Here is a 19,853-nt window from a genome sequence, read left to right as displayed (position 1 = left end):
CGTCAGCATTCCTCATACTGCGGGTATACCCGGAAATGGGCGTTGCTTAGCGGCGCGGACGCTCATTCTGATTTGGGCCTGTCCCTGTCCTGACCCTGTCAGAAGAAGATGTCGCATTTGGCTGCAAGTACGCGCAACGATCAGCAAGGTAGTTGGTGGGGAAACAAAGCTTTTAGAAACTACTAATCAATTAAACCAAGTTCTTAGCAAAATGATTCACTCACTTATCTATATATTCTATATTATTAGATCAGTGGATTCACCACATCTAAGCACCGATCACCGAACACTGGCTACAAGTAAACACCGTTCTCTGGTGGTCAAGAAGGTGTAAATGCAACTGTAGCACGGTCTAAAAATGTACAGTATAATGGCACCTTTTACAAACTAAAAATTGTAATCTATTATTTTAACTAAAACGATTAAATATAAGGCATCTGTACATAACGTTTTATTTGATTAATTAAATGCTGACCAGAGTCTTTTACTGTTGTTCACTCTTTATGCAGATTGTTAAAACTAGCAGACAAAAGCAGTGTGAAAATTTCAAAGAAAATGTATCGTTCCAGATTTTATACGTTTCATTTGTTTTTCACTTGGCACGAATTGCGGGAATCGAACCCGATTAGGTGGAACATATCATTTGGTGATTTGCCCACCACCCCAATAGCTATTAATCGTGACAGCATGCGTTTAAACTTAACACGCAGTGACGTTTAACAGTCTAAGTAACTTGATTTATATCATTAAAAGAAGCTTTTGATGCTACATACATTTCTAAAATTAAAAGGAATTACTGCATAGGCGTAATTATAAATATGCATTATTTATATTAACCCGGGAAATAATTATTTAAGTAGTATGGGAAAGTTAAATGGAATGCATGTCTTACGAGTTTTGAGGACAATATAATCAGTTTTAAATTAAGTGCATTTATGCCGTGATGGTCAATTTGGTCTTTTTTTTTTTTTTCAGAGGTCGCTTATTTCTTTTGAAGAAACTTGGCAACACTGCAAAGGAAGTCGTCTTCCCCAATAATTAGATACGGTCGGATATTCTTGATTTGCTCAACTGCATGACATTTTTTTCACAACTCTATATGTTATCAGAATGAAAAAAGGTGTAAAACGTAACATTTTAGGCGGTTGATCTGCCTAAGTCTGACAACGCTTGTCAATGTCAAAATGAGTGAAAGAAGCAATCAGTTCAAAGAAGGCAGGCTTTTATTTTTAACAGAAAATGAAACAAACTGTCCAAAACAGGAATAAGTGTCCAAGGGGAAATTGTGTCCAAAATAAACAGGAAGGAGTGGATGGAAAATGACCTTTTCCAAAGCAGAGCAAACATGCCTACAATACGAAAAGAGCATCGATTGCTATGGCACTGACAGACAGAGAAACAAAATCACACTAATCATACACACGACTATACATTTTGTCCTGTGGGAGCCAGCCACTAACAAGCCCAAATACACAACTTTATTCTGGTCAAAAGCCCAAAATAAGCGAACTCAAGTATAGGTATCTGCAGGAAAGTAATGGGAGTTACCAAATCAGGGTGTTTTTACATCATGATACCTGATTGGTTGACGTCATAGTGATGTTAGGTTTAGGGGTGGGGTTAATTGCATGATTAAGAAACACCCAGCAGTTTGAAAACACCCACAAGGTGATAAACGCCCACTTTTGCTCTGCAGAGACCGAAGTCTCAGCGAACTTGGAAACTATATGGTGGTCACCCCCCCTGCGTAAAGTACCACCTCCAAACGCGCAGGTGTGTTCATTTCGAAACACTGATAAGCACTTGTAACAGCACTGGTTGTTGTAGACGTTCAGCGAGGGTGGAAGCTTAATTAAATATTTCACAAAATACTGACTATATTTAAATGGGTGATTCTGAATATCCCGTAAGTACATGAAGCAATAAAACTGTGAATGGGTGGCACCTTTTAAATTGGCGAAAAGAACGAAAGCCCATGCCATGCAAATGCCTTAAATCATAGGTTTACGCATTCATGTAATATTTTCGTTATCACTTTACAGTAAGGTCCTATTAGATAGCATGGGTTAATGCATTTACTTGCGATAAATAAAAACGTTTAAAGCGATAATTACTCTTAACATTAGTTAGATTAAAAATACAACAGTCGATGCTTGCTCCGTTTCATTAATTATAACAGATACAACTTTTTTATTTAATTACTTGTTAACGTTGCGATTGTGTTAATATTGAAATTAACTGAGATTAAGACATACTTTAAATGTTTAGTTTATGTTAACTAATGTAGTGAGGTGATGTTAATAAATTAACCTTATTGAAAAGTGTTAACACTTTCTTTGAATGCAATACAAGAAAAACAGCATTGGTATTCAGTTTTATAGCTTATAAAAAGTAGGTGAAAGTTTTAGGTTAGAAGTAATGTATTTATAAGAGTGTGTATATGTAGGCTATGTTTATAAAAGTGTATGCGATTTTTCACTATTTGTAATCACTTTTTTCCAGTGTTTTTTACACTGTTAAAGAGCTGGATTCCCATGCTAAACATGGACAAAGTTTCAAAAATTAAGTTGTACGTTTGAAGGAGTATTTTTGTTCCCAAAATACTCCTTCCGGTTTGTCACAAGTTTCCGAAAGTCTTTTTCGAGTATGGCTCTGTGTGATGTTAGATGGAGCGGAATTTCCTTATATGGGTCCTAGGGCACTTCTGCCGGAAGAGCGCGCGCTCCTGTATAGGGAGGCTGAGCACAGACATTTCACTGATCAGAGCGATTCTCTGATCAGAGCGAGAGTGTCGCGAAAAGTCACAAAAGAAGTGTGTTTTTGGTTGCCAGGGCAAGACAACCCTGCACAGATTACCAAAAAAAGAACAGCATTAAGGGACCAGTGGATGAAGTTTATTTTTACAGAGCATCAACGGAGTTGTACAAGTGTTTTTGTTTGTTCCCTGCATTTCGAAGATGCTTGTTTTACAAACAAGGCCCAGTTTGACGACGGATTTGCGTATCGTTTATTTCTTAAGGATGATGCAATCCCAACGAAAAAGGGTCACGATCGTGTGTTGGAACCGCAGGCGGTGAGTAAAACTGCTTCAAATATCTCTGCCTCCTTGTTAGTGCGTCCCCTCCCATCGGAGACCCTGGTTCGAGCCCCACTCGGAGCAAGTCGTTGCTGCTGCTGCTCTCGTTCAGTTTCAGCCTCGGGATCTGATTCTGGATCATAAATAAACGGCTGAATCTGACTGTAAGCCATGGTTTGTTTTGGATGATGGTTTTTCCCTCACGGTAATGTCACAGTTTCCACATGCTCTCAACGCAAAAGCCTACTGGCGCTCGTGATTCTTTAGCTCCGCCCACACGTCACGCCTACAGCCGGTCATGTTTTTCCGGGAAAAATCGGTACAGACTATCTTTCTCTTATGAATATTATAAAACTAAAGACTTTTTGGAGTTATGAAGGATGCAGTACTACTCTATAGGTACTCAAGATTAACAGGATATTGAGTGAAAACGAGTATTTCACCCCCCCTTTAAATGTTACATTTGTGCTAACATCTATTTCTATATTACAAAAACAAACTTGAAATCATTTAATACTACACGATTATATGCATGGTAATTAAATGGGAGTAATAAGGCTCAGATAAAGGATGATTAAATTTAATACGGATATTAAAGTTTTTTAGTTTTTTTTTATATTAAAGATTTTAATTTACTATATCTTTTAAAAGCTGAATTTGGAGTATATCATGTCCTGATGTATTTACACAAACTTTATGGTTATTGTTAGCAATATTTTATAATACATATTGTTTCTCTTTCTGTGTTCAGGAGAAAACTGGGGAATCTGTTCCTGATGCCAGCTGGCCAGAGAATGGGGATCAGTGGAGCGACAAAGGAGAAGAGGAGGATGATGAATGTGGACTATTGCAGGCAATGGCTGAAGAGGATGAGGAGATTGACCTCTTCAATGAGGAGACATTTGGCTTGGGTATTGTTATATTATAAAATCTGTAAACCTACAGGAATTGGATATCATGCACAAACTGTGACTGGAATCCAACATATAATGTGTTTAAAATATAAGCTAAATGTCTGAAGCTGAAATTCTCCCATGTATTTATTTTTCTGGGATGGGTAGAGATGAAAATTTGTTAGATTGATTTTAATCTCTTTAAGCATTATCACTACAATTTTTTTTAAACTGACTCTCTAATGTCACTATGCAAATAAATGAACCCAGATGATGCCACGAGTGGTGAAAATCCAGATGCTGACCCTATGGATCTCCTCCTGCTGTTTAGTGATAACTCCCCAACTCCACGATCTTCACCACTTCCACCTCCCAGATCACCTTCCCCTCACAGTTCCTATTCACCCTCCAGACCAGGATCTCGTGTCTGGCCCCACACTCCTACAGGCTGGTCTCAGAGAGGAAGAGCAGCTCGAGGGCAGCTGTTTGAGGACCCAGCTGTTGTGAAGACTGTGAAAGGTCGATCGAGCCTAAAGGTTTACCTCACTGATGTCCACTGATGTGGATTTTCACTCTGTAGCTGGATCATCTGCAGCCTGATTATCCATTCCTTCTCTTTATCAGACATGATCTGGGAATATGGGTCCCAGCTCACTGGCTTTCTGTGAATTAAAGAGGATGCTTGCCAGACCCTCCTTCCTGTCACATGATACATCTCTGCATATCCTGGGTGTAGTGACCAAACACCTTCCATTATTGATGAGCAGAGATGCAGATGAGGTGTGGAACATGTAATATTGTTTTATATATATATATATATATATATATATATATATATATATATATATATATATATATAATTATTATTATTTTTTTTTTGTGATCCTCAAGCTTTAACCTCTTCTCAGACTCTGCCTGTTCGGTATCCATCTCTCCGTGTTGTGATTGATCGACTTGCATTCAGTCAGCTAATCCAAATTCTCAAAGAGTTCACCACATCACTGCCTGACTCGAAAGACACACATTTAACATTGGCCTGTCAAAATAAGGTCAGCTTTTACAGAGTTGTTTTTTAATTAAGTTTGTCATTTTTATGTGTAGTTTAGTATGATCCCTGTTAGATGATATTTGATGTTCAACAGCTTTAAATCTCAGGGTTGCCTAGTGGTGGTATTGCTATCTGAAATTAACTTTTTGTTTGCAGTTTGGTCTGTCGCTGTTGTATGCTCTGCTCTCACAGGGCGAAAGGATTTTATCTTCTGACTTTCCCATGGAGCCCAGCATTGGAGATTTTGAGGCCTGGTATTGTTTGTGCTTGCCCTTAAATTATTTGTAATAACTACTGAAACATCACTCTCTGAAAGATATTTGGCAGTTTTTCCATACAGATCCAAGTTTAAGCCCAGTTCAAGTAATTGAACATCTAGAATTCTGTAGATATTGTTCTGTTTGTTGTATACAAGAACCAGTAATATTTAAGATTTCTTCTTATAGCGTTTCATATTTTTCAAATATATTATGAATGTTTGAAATTTGTGTTCAGTGAATGGCAACAATCTTTTTTTTTTTTTTTTTTTTAAATGGCATGTTAAAATGGCTTGTTGAAATGTCCCATCCAGGACGGAAACAGTATTCCATGTGGCCCGGCAGCTATCCCAGACAACGCCTGCTGAGCCACTTCTTCTGCCCTCCAACCTGCTAACACTGTTCTGTTGATATCTGGACAAACGGACTGTGCACCAACTAAAGAACAACTTGGAGTGAGTACAAACACTGCACTCAGTACTCTGCACTTGGCATATCTCTTAGGACAGGGGTGTCCAAACATGTTCATGGAGGGCTATTGTCCTGCAGAGTTTAGCTCCAACCATAATTAAACACGCCTGAACCAGATTCAAATTCAAATGAACTGATGAAGATTTTAATTTTGCAAAGTGCTAGAACCTTTCAATGCTGCATCATCATATTCCAACTTATTTTTTGCCATGAAACTCACACTGAACTCAGCGGCTCTCACCATTCTAAAATGAGACTAGAAAAGACACAAGAAAATCAAAACATTTTAAATCTACATGCAATTTACTGAAGCAGCCAACTCTCTGCAGGTATGGGATCCATATAAATTGTTCCTCATACTTTTGTACATGTTGTCATGTTTGTAATAGTTTTAGAAGGGGTTAACTGAGAACTATTTTCGAACTTTCAGCAGTTATTAAAGACAACTTTGTGTAGTGTCCCAAAAAATAACTTGCTGTGGCTCTTTGCAGAAAGTACTAAAACACATGGTTAGTGTGGTGGAAAACAGTAAAATCTAATGTTATCAGATTTTTTATCGGTGTATCCAGATTGAGAACCGCTGTTGTTGAAGCCATGTTTTCCTATCTGATATTTTTCCTCGTTCTAAAAGAAAATTCTGTTGACACAAAACCACTGAAATTGATTCAAAATGATATAGTATAAATGCCAAACCAGTTTGTCGCTTTAATTCTGTCAAAGAGATGCACTAAAAACAGGTAACAGTTGCATGTGCATAAACCTTGTGCGCTGTATACAAACATCTTTGCTTTAGTAATATATATATTATTTTTAGAAAAGCTAATAGACTCTGTAGCTTCTGCAGCATGAACACAAGCATGAAGTCCGCTGTTGCTGTTACTGTAAGTGATGTAGTGGTGTCTGACTAGGGTTTAGACGTGGGGTGATGACATCATTGTTTCACAAAATATACGGATTGGCTGTACACCAAAAATGCAAGGGAATCGTTTTCAGATTTATCCACTCTGGAACCCAATAAAAAAAAAAAACTTGCGGTTTCGGCCCCCAAAAAACTGGATCCGTCTGGAAGAAACTCAGATTTTTGTATTTATTTTATACATATACAGCTAAGCATATCTCTGTGTAAACTGGGCCTAAAAGTTTATACCAGGGATGTCCAAACTCAGTACTGGAAGGCCGGTGTTCTGGAAAGTTTAGCTCCAACTTGCTTACACTTGCCTGAAAGTCTCAATTTTACCTATTAAGGCCATGATTAGCTGGTTCAGGTGTGTTTAATTCAAAGAGCTAAACTTTGCAGGACACCCACCCTCCAGGAACAGGATTGAACACCCATGGTTTATACTAAAGTTTTAATTTGGCTAATTGTAAGGTTTTGTTTTTTTTTCCCTTTCAAGGTATATTTTAAAGGTGATCTATTGTGCGTCATATGTAATATGTATTTGTCACTATTGCAGAGCACATGCAAATTAAAATGTAAAAAAAAAAAAAAGGAACTGACTTTAATCTAGATTGATGACTAAAAGATGTGAGACCCTGTTTTGTTTTGGACATATTTTGATTTGTTTTATTCATGATATAGCATGGCCTTGAGAGCTTTTAGCATTTTTAAAAGCAATTTCTTAAGGGCACATTTTGACTTGAGCAAATTCATGAATACCACAATGGTGTTGGACACTGTACTGATCTCTATTGATTTACATTTATTCATTTAGCAGACGCTTTTATCCAAAGCGACTTACAGATGAAGACAGTGGAAGCAATGATATATAAGTGCTATAACAAGTCTCAGTTAGGTTAACACAGTACAAGTAGCATGGGATTTTAAATAATATAATAAATAAAAAGAAAACGGCTAGAATAAAAAAGAAAAAGAAAGAATATAGCTCCTGACGCGAGGAAGCAACCGACGCCGGGGTCTACCACGAGGTCGAGGGGCCGGTTTTTCCGGATGCGTCTGATGAAACTCCTCAGTGATGAAGTCGATGGCGATGTGAGACCATGGGCGTTGTGGTGTGGGCAGTGGTTGTAACAGTCCTGCTGGTAGTTGTCTGGGGGTTTTAGACGTGCTGCAGATGGTGCAGTTTTGGACGAATTTGGTGGTATCAATTAGAAGAGTGGGCCACCAGAATTGGTTCTTGAGCAGATGCGCTGTGGCAGTGATTCCGGGGTGTCCTGAACTGGTTTACACATGTACCTGGGTTAACAGGTGTTCTCGTAGGGATTCTGGAACATAGGTGAGATTAGCGGGACATTCAGGAAGGGGGCGGGTTCTGAATATTCAGGTTGTTTATTTCAGACATGATGTCCCACTGCACAGGGGCAATGAGAAGTTTCGTGGGAAGAATAGTCTCATTGACGATTGAGCAGCCCATTTCTTCAGTTTGACGAGAGAGGGCATCGGCCTTGGTATTTTTTGAACCAGGTCTATACGTCACAGTAAACTGAAATCTTGTGAAGAATAATGCCCACCTTGCTTGTCTGGGGTTTAGTCGTTTGGCCAAGCGGAGATATTCGAGATTCTTGTGGTCGGTGAAAACTACAAATGGGTGTGATGCTCCCTCCAGCCAGTGGCGCCATTCCTCTAGTGCTAATTTCATGGCCAGAAGTTCACGATTGCCCACATCGTAATTCCGTTCTGCTGCCGTTAATTTGCGAGAAAAGAAAGCACAGGGATATAACTTCGCTGGTGATCCATGGCGTTGAGAAAGTATGGCGCCTACCCCGGTGTTAGAAGCGTCGACCTCGACAATGAATGGATGGCCTGGATCCGGATGTCAGAGGATGGGCGCTGAAGTGAACAGAGTCCTTAGTGTAGTGTATCGAAGGCCTGTTGCGATACCGAGGACCAGGTTAATTTGGTGGATTGATGTTTAGTCATGGCGTTCAGAGGAACGGCGATAGAACTAAAGTCTCTAATGAATCGCCGGTAGAAGTTTGTGAATCCTAGGAAGCGTTGCAACTCTTTGACCGTCAGAGGAAGCGGCCATTCCAGGACTGCCTTTACCTTTCTCTCATCCATTGCTACCCCCTCCTTGCTGATCACATTCCCCAAGAAAGTGGTGCTTGTTTGATGAAACTCACATTTCTCAGCCTTCGCATAGAGTTGGTACTGAATTAGGCGTTGTAACACCGCTCTGACCTGACGAATGTGTTCCTCAAGGGAATTTGAGTATTCCAGAATGTCATCGATGTACACGATTACTCCTCTGTTGAGCATATCCCGAAACATATAATTCATGAAGGATTGTAAAGTGTTTCCATATTAATATAAATTCTGTCCAGTTTTGTGTAACTTTATTGGCTTGTGTTTTTCATCATTAAAATTAAGTTAAATTTTAAAAGTTTTACAATCACGTTTTTTTGGTTTCGGTTTTTGGCCAAGTGCATCCAGAATTTTAGGTGGCGCTCTCCAAAATATGGGGTGTCCCAGTGGTGGAACCAAGGGACAAACTTTTTGTTTGCATTTTATAAGTATGGTATTACTTTTTCCTTTATCTTATTTTTCCATATCATTTGAATCCTATGTGTGTTGGGTCTTCAAAGAATATGGCACTAAAGCTGGGAAAATGGGCAAGGAGCCAAGTCTTATGCTAAACAGCATGTGATTAATTACTAATGGCCTAATGGTTAGAGGGTGGGACTCCCAATCAAAGGGTTGTGAGTTCTAGTCTCGGGCCGGACGGAATTGTGGGTGGGGGGAGTGCATGTACAGTTATCTCTCCACCTTCAATACCACGACTTGGGTGCCCTTGAGCAAGGCATCGAACCCCCAACTGCTCCCCGGGCGCCGCAGCATAAATGGCTGCCCTGTGCTCACAGTGTGTGTGTGTGTGTGTGTGTGTGTGTGTGTATGTGTGTGCATTTCGGATGGGTTAAATGCAGAGCACAAATTCTGAGTATGGGTCACCATACTTGGCTGAATGTCACGTCACTTTCACTACTTTACTCATTTCAACTGATAGCTGTCAATATTACATAATGCACCTTTAACTGTAGTGTAGCCCTATTTAGATCAATATCTGTATTATTGGTGGAGGATTTGTTTATTAGGAGTAAAGCACTTAAGGTCTGTATTATAAAATGAAGTGACTGGGGCACGTCTAAACTGATTTGGGTTTGGCTGTGTTCAGGATATGGAGGATTTGCTAATGGAGGTGCAGCAAGGCAGCCTAAAAAAGGTCATGAAATGGATGTCACCACCTTATTTATATATTACTTTGATTCTGCAGTGCCTTTAATAATTAATTCAAAAAAGAACTGAATATTATACTGGTCTTAAGTATTTTTCCTAAGCTCTTTTCAAGGTATGGGATATCCCTGTGGTGGAACCAAGGGACCTTAAGCAGGTAAACTTGGTCTTATTTTCCATATAATTTGAATCCCTTGTGTGTTGGGTCTGCTTCAAATGATATGCTGCTAAAGCTGGACTCTCAAATGGGCAAGGGGTCTAAAGTTTCTAAAGATACACAGATCCAAATGTTTTTTTTTTTTTTTTTTTTTTTTTTAATTAGGTGGTTCTCTTCAAAATATAGGGTATTCTAGTGGTGGAACCAAGGGACCACATATGTGTGTAATATGTATGATGTGTGTTTATTTTTCCATTGTTTTAAATTTCTATATTATTTGAATGTGTGCATGTTGGGTCTGCTTTAAAGGATATGATGCTAAAGCTGGGCCCAGAAATGGACAAGGAGCCAAGCCTCATGGTAAATGTGATGCATGTTATTATTACTGTTATAAAACATCATATATAATTTATATATAAAAATGTTTGATTGCAACTTTGATTGCATGTGATTAGATTTTTTTTTTCTAGTACTCCAATTGTATTGTAGCCACATTTAGATTAATGACCCATATTATTGGTGGAGTTGTTCATTAGTGGTAAAACACTGAGTATATGTACACATATCTTGTATTTATTGTGATTTTTAATATTCTACAATTTTCAGTGTGTACAGAATTTTACCATTCATTTGGGTAGCTGTTTTAGGTCCAGTTTTAAACAATTGAACTCTACATCATCTGATGTAAAACCTACACATAGTCATATCTATACTCTTATGATGTACAGGTTATTGTGTTCCTGGACATATGTTAGAAGGACCTTATGAAGCAGCCAATTCAGGTATATCATAATTATCAAAAGTAATTTTAATTTTAATTCCACATGACATGAATAGATGTAGTTTTATAATTCGCCTTTCAGAAATACATCTCTCTCTGAATGCGAGGGTCATTTTGGGCATTGTAAGTTTTTTAGTAAAATTGGTTTGGCTTCTAGGATATATGCCTGTTATCAACTGGAAAAGAGGGTGTTTCTAGAAGAAATGGACCTAAAGGGGAGATTTTAAGCCATGAAGCACTGTGGCTTAATGTGAGCCAAATACAGGATTACTTCCTGAACTACCACCAGTTCTGCAACAAACAAAAGGACAAAATCTTAATGCACCACTTCAACAGGGCAAAACCCCTAACTTTATGGCACCTCTGCCTGCTCCAAAGCCATTTATGCAAGGTCCAGGTTTTTATAAACCTAATAAAGCTTATAAACTATCCATATCTGTAATTCCACAAAACAAAGCTTCAAAACCAGTTGCAAAAGAAGTCCCTCAAGCAGTGCCTGCACCAGAATCAGCTCTCAGTTCTCAGACAAATTCTCCTCTAACATCACAAACAGTTGCACTAGAGCTCGAACAAGTCCTGTTACCGGTAACTCTAGTGGCACCACAACCAGTTATGCTACAAGTCAGTATTTCTGCACAGGTGCCTCTGGTGCCAAATGCAGCTGTTCCTCAAATAACTCCAGAGAAGCAATAAACCAAGATTCAGTCCGACCCAGCTTTGCCGCAAATGAAGAATCCATCCACAGCAAATCCTGGTAACCTAATAGCATTTAACTTATTCACAACCATAATCAACTATACTTCCTATAACTCCAATTTAAAATTTAATTAAGAAAAATATGGATCATTTGAATTCAAACTCATCATTTCATCCTTTTTTTCTCATTTAAACAGAAAACAGAAGCCTGGAGGCCTTGCAACAAGGTCCTGAGATTGATGGACAGAAACCAATTGACCAATTTGGTTAGTCATGTTTGTATATGCTCTTTCAGTTATGTGTATCTCCATTTAGTCTCCATCAAGTTAGTTTTAACTCGCATCTGACAGAATCACATATGTAAATACAATATGCTTCTATTGTCCTCATTTGTAAGTTGCTTTGGATAAAGGTGTTTGCTAAATGATTTATTGTAAAATAAATGTAACCATAAAAATCCATGTGAGATCTAGTAAAAATAAAATTCTGAGAGAAAAAAGTCAGAATTGTGAGATATAAACTCTGAATTGAAGGGAAAATATTCAGAATTGTTAGATGAAACAGTTTTCATTTAATTTAATTCCATGCCAGAAATAAGCTTCCATAAATAACAAAAATTACCTTTATTTTTATCTGTTCAGTACATTTTTGCAGTTTTGATCTATGCTGGCAAGTGATCATGGTATAAGCAGGACAATCACATCTGGTGTACATTAAAGTCAAATAACCACCTAACGTGAATTATAATATTTTAACAAAAACAGAGGGTCAGCGATGATCATAAGATGCTCACTTGTGATTACACATTATGTTGACTGGCAACTAATAACTATTGAACTATATTCATTTTTAGAATATTTTCTTATTCTCATTATTATAAATATGTAACGATTTGAATATCAATTATTTACCACAATCACTGACATTTAATACTTAAATGCACAGCTTAATGCATATTGCATTTTCTATCAAAATAAAACAAACAAAAATAACCTAAAAATTTAAATTTGGCATAAAATACGAAACTTTGTACAATAAACGTTGGCTTTTTATTTATTTTTTTATTTATTTTTTACAGAAAAGGAAGGCAAATACAAATTGAATGAATTCTTTGGAAATAAATACCAAGAAAGCATGTGTCGAAGTCTGCTAGCGTTTGTACTTAAGGAACTGTAATCTTCCATGAGCTGACCTCTGCTGAGTCTGACTGCTGCCTGCTGATTGGCTAAGACACTAAGTAGCAGTAAATTGGCCCACATCTTCTTTGCAAGCAACTAGTTGCTGCAGTTCTACACCCGAGTACTTCCGAGACAATGGGTATCTGGTGCCAGGAAGTTACAACTTTTGCAATCACTAGCTAGAATGTTCTTAAAAACTATGTATGTATAGCTTAATGTAAAACATTTGAAGAGATACAGATTTTCCTCCCAGGGGAAGGTGGTCAAGGACACCTGAGCATATTTTACTTTTTATGCCATGGATTTTTTTACTGGGCCAAAACTTCTGGATTTTAAGAATTCACCGCCACATCTTCAGTTCAACAAGTATGTCCTGACAGGATACCGGCCTACATCCACTTACAGAGACTGTCTGCGAAGTTTGTTATATCTGCACAATGAATTTGGGAACATCTATACACATGGTATGAAAAATGTCCTTCATAATTTGCATTGTAACTTCTGGAATTTGTTTAACATATCAACTGCTGTAAAGTAACAGAGCTGTAAATGAATTTTGAAAATGTAAAAATGTATAAAATGCATGCATTATAATACTAATAATGTGAAAGTTATTGAAACAAGGTGGGGAAATCCAGTGGCCCTCTTAAAGAGAAGGGGAACCCTCTGAATATGTAATTTAGGTTTACTTTCTCCACCATTCACCCAAGTGACACTATACGGAAGGGTGTGTAAATAGCATTACATCAGATTAGATCTAATCCTAGTCAGGGATTTGCTGTCTTGGAAGCTATGCTGTGTAATTGATGTGATTGGTAAACGTGCAGTAAATATTCTGGAGGCAAATATTTTGGAAGTTCTTGGAAATTTTTTATAGATTTTCTTTGTAATTTTAGAATACATTTTCATGTATGTCTAATGTTAACCCTAAAGCATACTATCATATTTGATAAAAAAAAAAAAATCTGATTTTGTTAAAAATCTACTACATGCCTTATACCATCTGATTGATAATTTTTTAGCATGTAAAAGGCATTTTAGTATAATTCTAAGATTTCCTTTCAGTGACGTGACTTTTTGCTGTGAAATCTTTGCAAATCAAATGCATATTTTTGTCTTATAAATATCAGCAACTGCTCCAAAAAAAAAAAAAAAAAAAAAATATATATATATATATATATATATATATATATATATATATATATATATATATATATATATATATATATATATATATATATATTAATTTATTTTATTTGATTTTTTTCTCTCCTGGAGCTCCATATTTTCCATCCATAAAAGTCTGATACATCAAATATACTACATGGAAAAAGGTATTGAGATACCTGACCATTACAACGGCAGGGACTTTAATGATATTGTATTTTAAATATGGAGACATTAATATACATTTGGTCTCCTCCTTGCAACTATAACTTCTACTCTTCTGGGAAGGCTTTCTACGAGATTTAGTTTTTATGAGGTCAGACGCTGGACAAGAAGGTCTGGCTTGCAATCTTCCTTTCCATTTCATCCCAAATAGTTTTCATGGGGTTGAGGTCAGGGCCCTATGCAGGCCAGTCAAATTCTTTCACGCCAAACTCATCCTACCATGTCTTTATGGAACTTGCTTTGTGCTCCTATCACTGTATCACTGTGTGGCATCCTATCACAGTAACACGTGTATGTGTTTATATGCAGACTTCATGGATAGGTACTTGATTTTAAAAAGCACAGGATATTACTGGAATATTATCAAGAAATTTGTACTATTCCATAATCTTTATGTCTCCAATTTACAGGGGACGTTTGGTTGAAAACGCTAATATTAAGAATGTTTGTGAACACATTTGGCTTGATCATTGCATCAACTCTATCATAATAATTAATTTCACTCAAATTAAACCAGCCTTATATTCTAACACATTCTTTTCTTGGTGTTTCGTCCATCAGGTATCCCCTTCATCTGTTTTTTGCTGTTTTTGCCTTTGAGTATCCCATGGGCTGAAGTCGAGTGGTGGATAGGAGTGGTTCATTATTTGGCTTGTCTCTCTCCCACCGTTTGTTCAGTCTTCTACCATCTCTTCATGAACCATGAGGGTGGAGCACCTATTTATGACACACTGCTGTGCTTTGACATGTTTGGTGTCTGTCTCGTCAACACTCTTGGTAAGCTTTCAAATGTAGGACTATACAGAGATTCCTGGTATATACACTGCATAAAGTATTAAAAATACAAATACTCGCATGTTAATAACATGCATTTAGGCTATGTTTACACATCAACAACATAGTCAAAGACGGAAAAGTTTTTCCCTTGCGTTTAAAAAAAAAAGTTTCAAGTATACATGACAACGTTTCAAAATGATTTGCGTTTACACACATCCTCGAAAACGGCCAAAAATGCTGTATTTTACTCATGCTAGGACAGTGGTAGGTGCTGTCACCTTGTCAACCCTGAAACAACATGTGTAACTACCAAATTTTGTTATATAAAATTTGTTTGATTACATCTTTAATTAATTTTTCCCTACATTTATGCCATATGTACATATTGCCGTCACCACTGATAAGCTACTACTAAATATTGTAGAGACTTCATTTTCTGTAAAGTTGCTCTGCAAACATTTGTATAGTTAAAAAGCACTTTACAAATAAACTTGAATTGAATTGCATTGTTAGTAAAGGTACCTGTAAGAAATTGATGATTATATGTTGCATATGGTGCAACATATAATCATCATGGTTGTAATATTGGTGACGTAAATCCACACTTTGCTGAAGAAGTGTTAGCAAACTCTTAAGCAGCAACAACAGTTATATATACTCTGCCATTGTTGTGTATGTTTGTTTGTGTTTGTTTTAAAATTTACACGCATAACACATACTGTGTACACGCATGACGTCACTGTTTTCAAAGATTCCCCAATTTGGGGTTTACAAAAATATGCATTTTCAGTCCCCAGAACACTGTTGTTGTGTACAGGCAAAATGCATAAAAGGTTCCCGTTTTTTTTTTTTTTTCATGTCAACTTTAACACATTATTTATGTCTATTTTAAGTACCTCTATAACCTTGATTTAAAAAAAACATATATAATAAAATAAAAAAAACAGTTTTTACTTGGTGTGTTTAAAGCGAGCACATGACATTAATGGGTCTAACTTAAATATGTTCATATATTTCAGGATGTAGTGCATCCTTGGGAATAATTTGAATCTAAAATAAAATAAACTGCTTTCAAAATATGGCTTTCCAGAAAAAAAAAAAAAAAAAACGGTGGTCTCTTTGCTTGGGATTAATTGAGCGTATGGAGAGGGTAAGTTGAGCTGCATGGAATTAAACCATGCCACTGTTGAGCCACATGGAATTAAACCATGCCACTAATTATGTTGAATATTATGATATTTTCACCTCATGCTGTATCAAAGGAAGAGAAATTCAATAGAAATTAGTTAAAATCTATGTGTACGCGTTGTGATGAACTGGCACTGAAAAGGACATAATAGGTTTGGATAACAGAATGGATGGATGGATGGATGACTTCTTAAAAGTTTTATTCAAAGATAGTTCACAAGCCTGAAGGCGTTTTTAAATTATTAAACAAATTCTGAACAAAATGTCAAAAAAAAAAAAAAACTGACCTTACAGAAATTGGATAATAGTGCTCAACATCCCACTTATAAATGTTGCAGGGAAATATAATTTAATAAAAAGTTCAGTGGCCAATTTTCATAAAAAAGGCGTATTTAAAATGTACAGAACAACATCAAGTTCACTTCAAAGAACAAAATGAAATCCTGTTTGGTGTAAAATGAATTACATATAATTACAGTAAAATAATAGGCTACTTTATAATCATAAAAAGGGGTGGGCCACTGGCTCAACTTACCCAAGGACATTTGGCTCAAATTAACACACTCCTACAATTTTAACTTGTATCATCCTGCAGTTTAGAGCTAACATTATAGCCTCATGTTATAAGCACAAACACGTGATTTGCCTTTTTTTTCTTTTTTTCTTTTTTAATTGTTCAGACACAACAAGCACAAGTCCTTAAAAATACCAAAATCACATTGAAAAGCAAAAAAGTTTTTTTAACCTAAATGTAGTTACAAAATGTTCCATGGCCTCTCTCTATCACATGCTGAGTAAAATGCATAAATATTCAAATATTTGTGTTCATATCACCGATTTTGCTTAAAGTTGTCTTGAAACAAGGGGTGGCTCAACTTCCCCACAGGCTCAAATCACCCTGCTCTCCCCTATATGCCACAAGTAGAGATGAAACAGTATAATGCAGTTTTACAGTACGCTGTAGATTTTAAACACATTTTCTCATTCATAGTATTGCATGAATGTACCCAGTAAAGGAGTTACATTTTCATTTTCTATTTTTGTTCAATGATGGGAGAATCATAAAATAACTTTCTTCAGCTCAAACAGCATAGAGCATGACGCTCTTAACACTAAGGCCATGTGTTCGATTCTCAGGGAAAGCAAGAACCAATCAAATGTGTGCTATGATTGCTATGTAATGTAAGCTGTTTTGGATAAAAGCATCTGCTAAATGTAAATCACAGCCTTCTTATTTAAATAAATATAATTTCTGGCATTTTAGTAAAAGTATGTTAGCCTTATTGTTATCTATAAGCTATAGAAGACTTTCTGCAGTCACCTGCTCTCTAGAATAAGTGCTTACATAATAAAAAATACATTAAAGCTTCTTCTGAAATCAGTCCCTTTTCCATTTGGTTAATGCCACATAGGAATAGTGAGCATTTGGGAAATTGAAGCCACAGCATTGAAGTAGATCACCACTGCTATGCACCAACTAAATTTTGATTTCAAAATACACATCATCATTTATTACTACAATTGCCACTGTTTTGTAGCAAGTTTCAAATGAAATCTTAATGTGGGAGCTATTACACTTATTGGGGCATTTGTATTTCTAAAGGGGGCCTCGAAATAGCATTCCAAGAGTAGGTTGACCTTAGCTGAAATTGCATTCTCACGGCATCGACCCTGCTGCTGCTGCTGCAAAAAAAAAAAAAAAAAAAAAACCTAGCCTAAGCTGGTTGATTGGTTTTAGCAGGTTTCAGAAGAGCTTTTGACCACTTCTTGTTGGGAGACTAGCTGACCAACCAGCTAAAACCAGACCAGCCAAGCAGCTTAGGTTGGTTTTATCAGATTTGTTTTCTTATACTTTCTCTCAGTAGGGGACAGTGATTGTTGATTCCTTCAAGAGCTTTTATTCAATGAATTCCCTGTACTTTTTGTTTTGTAGGTGCTCTGCCAATCATTCACATAACTTTGTTGTGTTACCCATCATCACGGCGTGTGGCGATGTTGGCATATCTCCTGCTCTCTGGCTACGGTGTTCACTGTGCTGTCTCTGCTCAGAGTAATGTGCACCGCCTGCAATCTTTCGCCTGGCAGGCGATCTTCCGGCTGGTTCTCTTTATGTTGCGTCTGACGGGTGCAGGCAGAGGAAGCCCCACATCCCTTCGCCTCTACCTCACCATGGATACTCTTGCATTGCTTGGAGGACTAGTCAATATTTCCCGCCTTCCAGAGCGCTTCAGTCCTGGACGCTTTGACTACTGGTTTAATAGTCACCAGATTATGCACATCATGGTCGTCCTCTCCATTGTGTACTTGCATTGGGGCATGCTGGAGGATTTAACATGGTTAAAGGGATATCACTGTCCTGGTGAATAAAAATACAAAAACAAAAAAACAATACCTGATAATTTATTATGATATTTAAAGAACTGCAGGGAAATTACTGTAAAACCCAAAGTGTGATGTTAATATTTTAAATGGTGATATCAGTTGTTTATGCCATGGCACTTTCTTTAAAATACATATTTACAGCTACAAGGTGACATGAAGTTGCACTACAGATGTTAATGGCACACAACCTTGTACTGTATGTCAACATAAAAAGACAGGGAAAGAGTATTTTACCTTTGGTTGATAGTCTAATATTTTACTATTTTATGCATGCACAATCATATGGTAATTTGCCCTGTACATTATTTCCCTGCTGCCATATTAGAACAGAAGTAAACCCATTTTAGAATTGAGAAACACAGAATACCATAGTGCAAATCGCGAAAAAAGTGAAGCTCTTTATAAAAAAAAAAGAGTACAATTCTTGTTTCTTAAAAGCTTTTTCTGGTGAAGTTGTCAAAATATTGAATATTGAATAATGAAATGTGAAATATTGCATATCCTTATCCTTCTAAGTTTTGGAAATCAGATTTAGATGATTGTATTCTGGATAGCACTACTGTTGACAAATATGATGCTTTCTGTTTACATGGTGCTACATATGTCAGAAATGAAACTTATATCAATATAAAATTTTACTTGAATTAAACAAGTTGGATTTGAAGGTCTTTCAACGTCTTTCTCTGTAAGACACTGAACTATACCATCTTGGCTCATGTGGGGAAATAAGAATACATTTGAGTGTATGCACTCATATTTTCAATTTTCAGCACTAAAATCTGACAACTTGCACCAGAGGCTGACGGTTAAATTGACCCTTATGGCATGTGCATAAAATGTAAAAATGTGCTTTAAACTTAAAACCTTCATGGAGAAGTACAAAATTTTGAAGTCAGGTACTCAGTTGGACTTCAAGATTTTATTTTTATTTTTGTGTGTGTGTTAATTTATGGTTATCATAAAAAATTACTCAAATGCACAGCCTTTTAAAGTATACTGTGGGCACAATTTCTGTGGCCACTGTCTGTGCTATTAGCCTTCTGCTGTAGCGAAACTGCAACTACGTGTATAAATTATACAAAAGAAAAAAAATTGTGAGAAAGGTCTTATATAAACTTTTGCATGGTAATGTGTGCATTGAGATCAGAGCTACTGCCATGACAGTGTGATGTAACTTAGCTAGTTTTTGATTCAAGATTTTGTCTTGTGTAAATATAACTTACTTGGGTATATATATTTTTGTAATAAAAATAAGCTTCCGTTTCATAAACTTGGTACTGATAACAGCTATTCCATTATGATTATGCCTCAATTAGCTAGTTATAGATTAAGAGTTATCGTTTTAGATGTGCGTTTAATCACTTTTTT

The 19,853-nt window shown here is 36.7% G+C and overlaps 1 protein-coding gene across 4 annotated transcripts; it reads left to right on the top strand.

The window, feature by feature from the left end:
* The first annotated feature begins 29 nt into the window (after positions 1-29).
* Positions 30-19,755, top strand: paqr4b (progestin and adipoQ receptor family member IVb). Of its 4 annotated transcripts, none has more exons than XM_052610798.1 (12): positions 30-127; positions 3,828-4,488; positions 4,594-4,749; positions 4,861-5,018; positions 5,174-5,271; positions 5,589-10,091; positions 10,401-10,451; positions 10,820-10,873; positions 11,512-11,626; positions 11,766-11,834; positions 14,700-14,915; positions 18,037-19,755. In XM_052610798.1, exons 9-12 carry the CDS (start codon positions 11,599-11,601, stop codon positions 18,468-18,470), a joined length of 747 nt encoding a protein of 248 aa, XP_052466758.1. In that variant the 5' UTR covers positions 30-127; positions 3,828-4,488; positions 4,594-4,749; positions 4,861-5,018; positions 5,174-5,271; positions 5,589-10,091; positions 10,401-10,451; positions 10,820-10,873; positions 11,512-11,598; the 3' UTR covers positions 18,471-19,755. The 4 variants fall into 4 exon arrangements, with proteins under 4 accessions (XP_052466758.1, XP_052466757.1, XP_052466756.1 ...); XM_052610797.1 differs by having other exon boundaries at positions 11,030-11,626; XM_052610796.1 differs by lacking the exon at positions 10,820-10,873.
* Positions 19,756-19,853: the final 98 nt, after the last annotated feature.

The sequence above is a fragment of the Carassius gibelio genome, chromosome A12, assembly GCF_023724105.1.
Source record: "Carassius gibelio isolate Cgi1373 ecotype wild population from Czech Republic chromosome A12, carGib1.2-hapl.c, whole genome shotgun sequence".
Classification (NCBI taxonomy): Eukaryota; Metazoa; Chordata; class Actinopteri; order Cypriniformes; family Cyprinidae; genus Carassius; species Carassius gibelio.
This window is presented reverse-complemented; position numbering and strand designations above follow the sequence as displayed.

Bases quoted from the DNA above. Each gene is read 5' to 3' on its own strand.
- paqr4b (XM_052610795.1), top strand. From the start codon at position 13,045: ATGGATTTTTTTACTGGGCCAAAACTTCTGGATTTTAAGAATTCACCG. The intron at 13,211-14,699 runs GTATGAAAAATG...TTCGTCCATCAG, and splicing joins TGGGAACATCTATACACATG to GTATCCCCTTCATCTGTTTT. The intron at 14,916-18,036 runs GTAAGCTTTCAA...TTTGTTTTGTAG, and splicing joins CTGTCTCGTCAACACTCTTG to GTGCTCTGCCAATCATTCAC.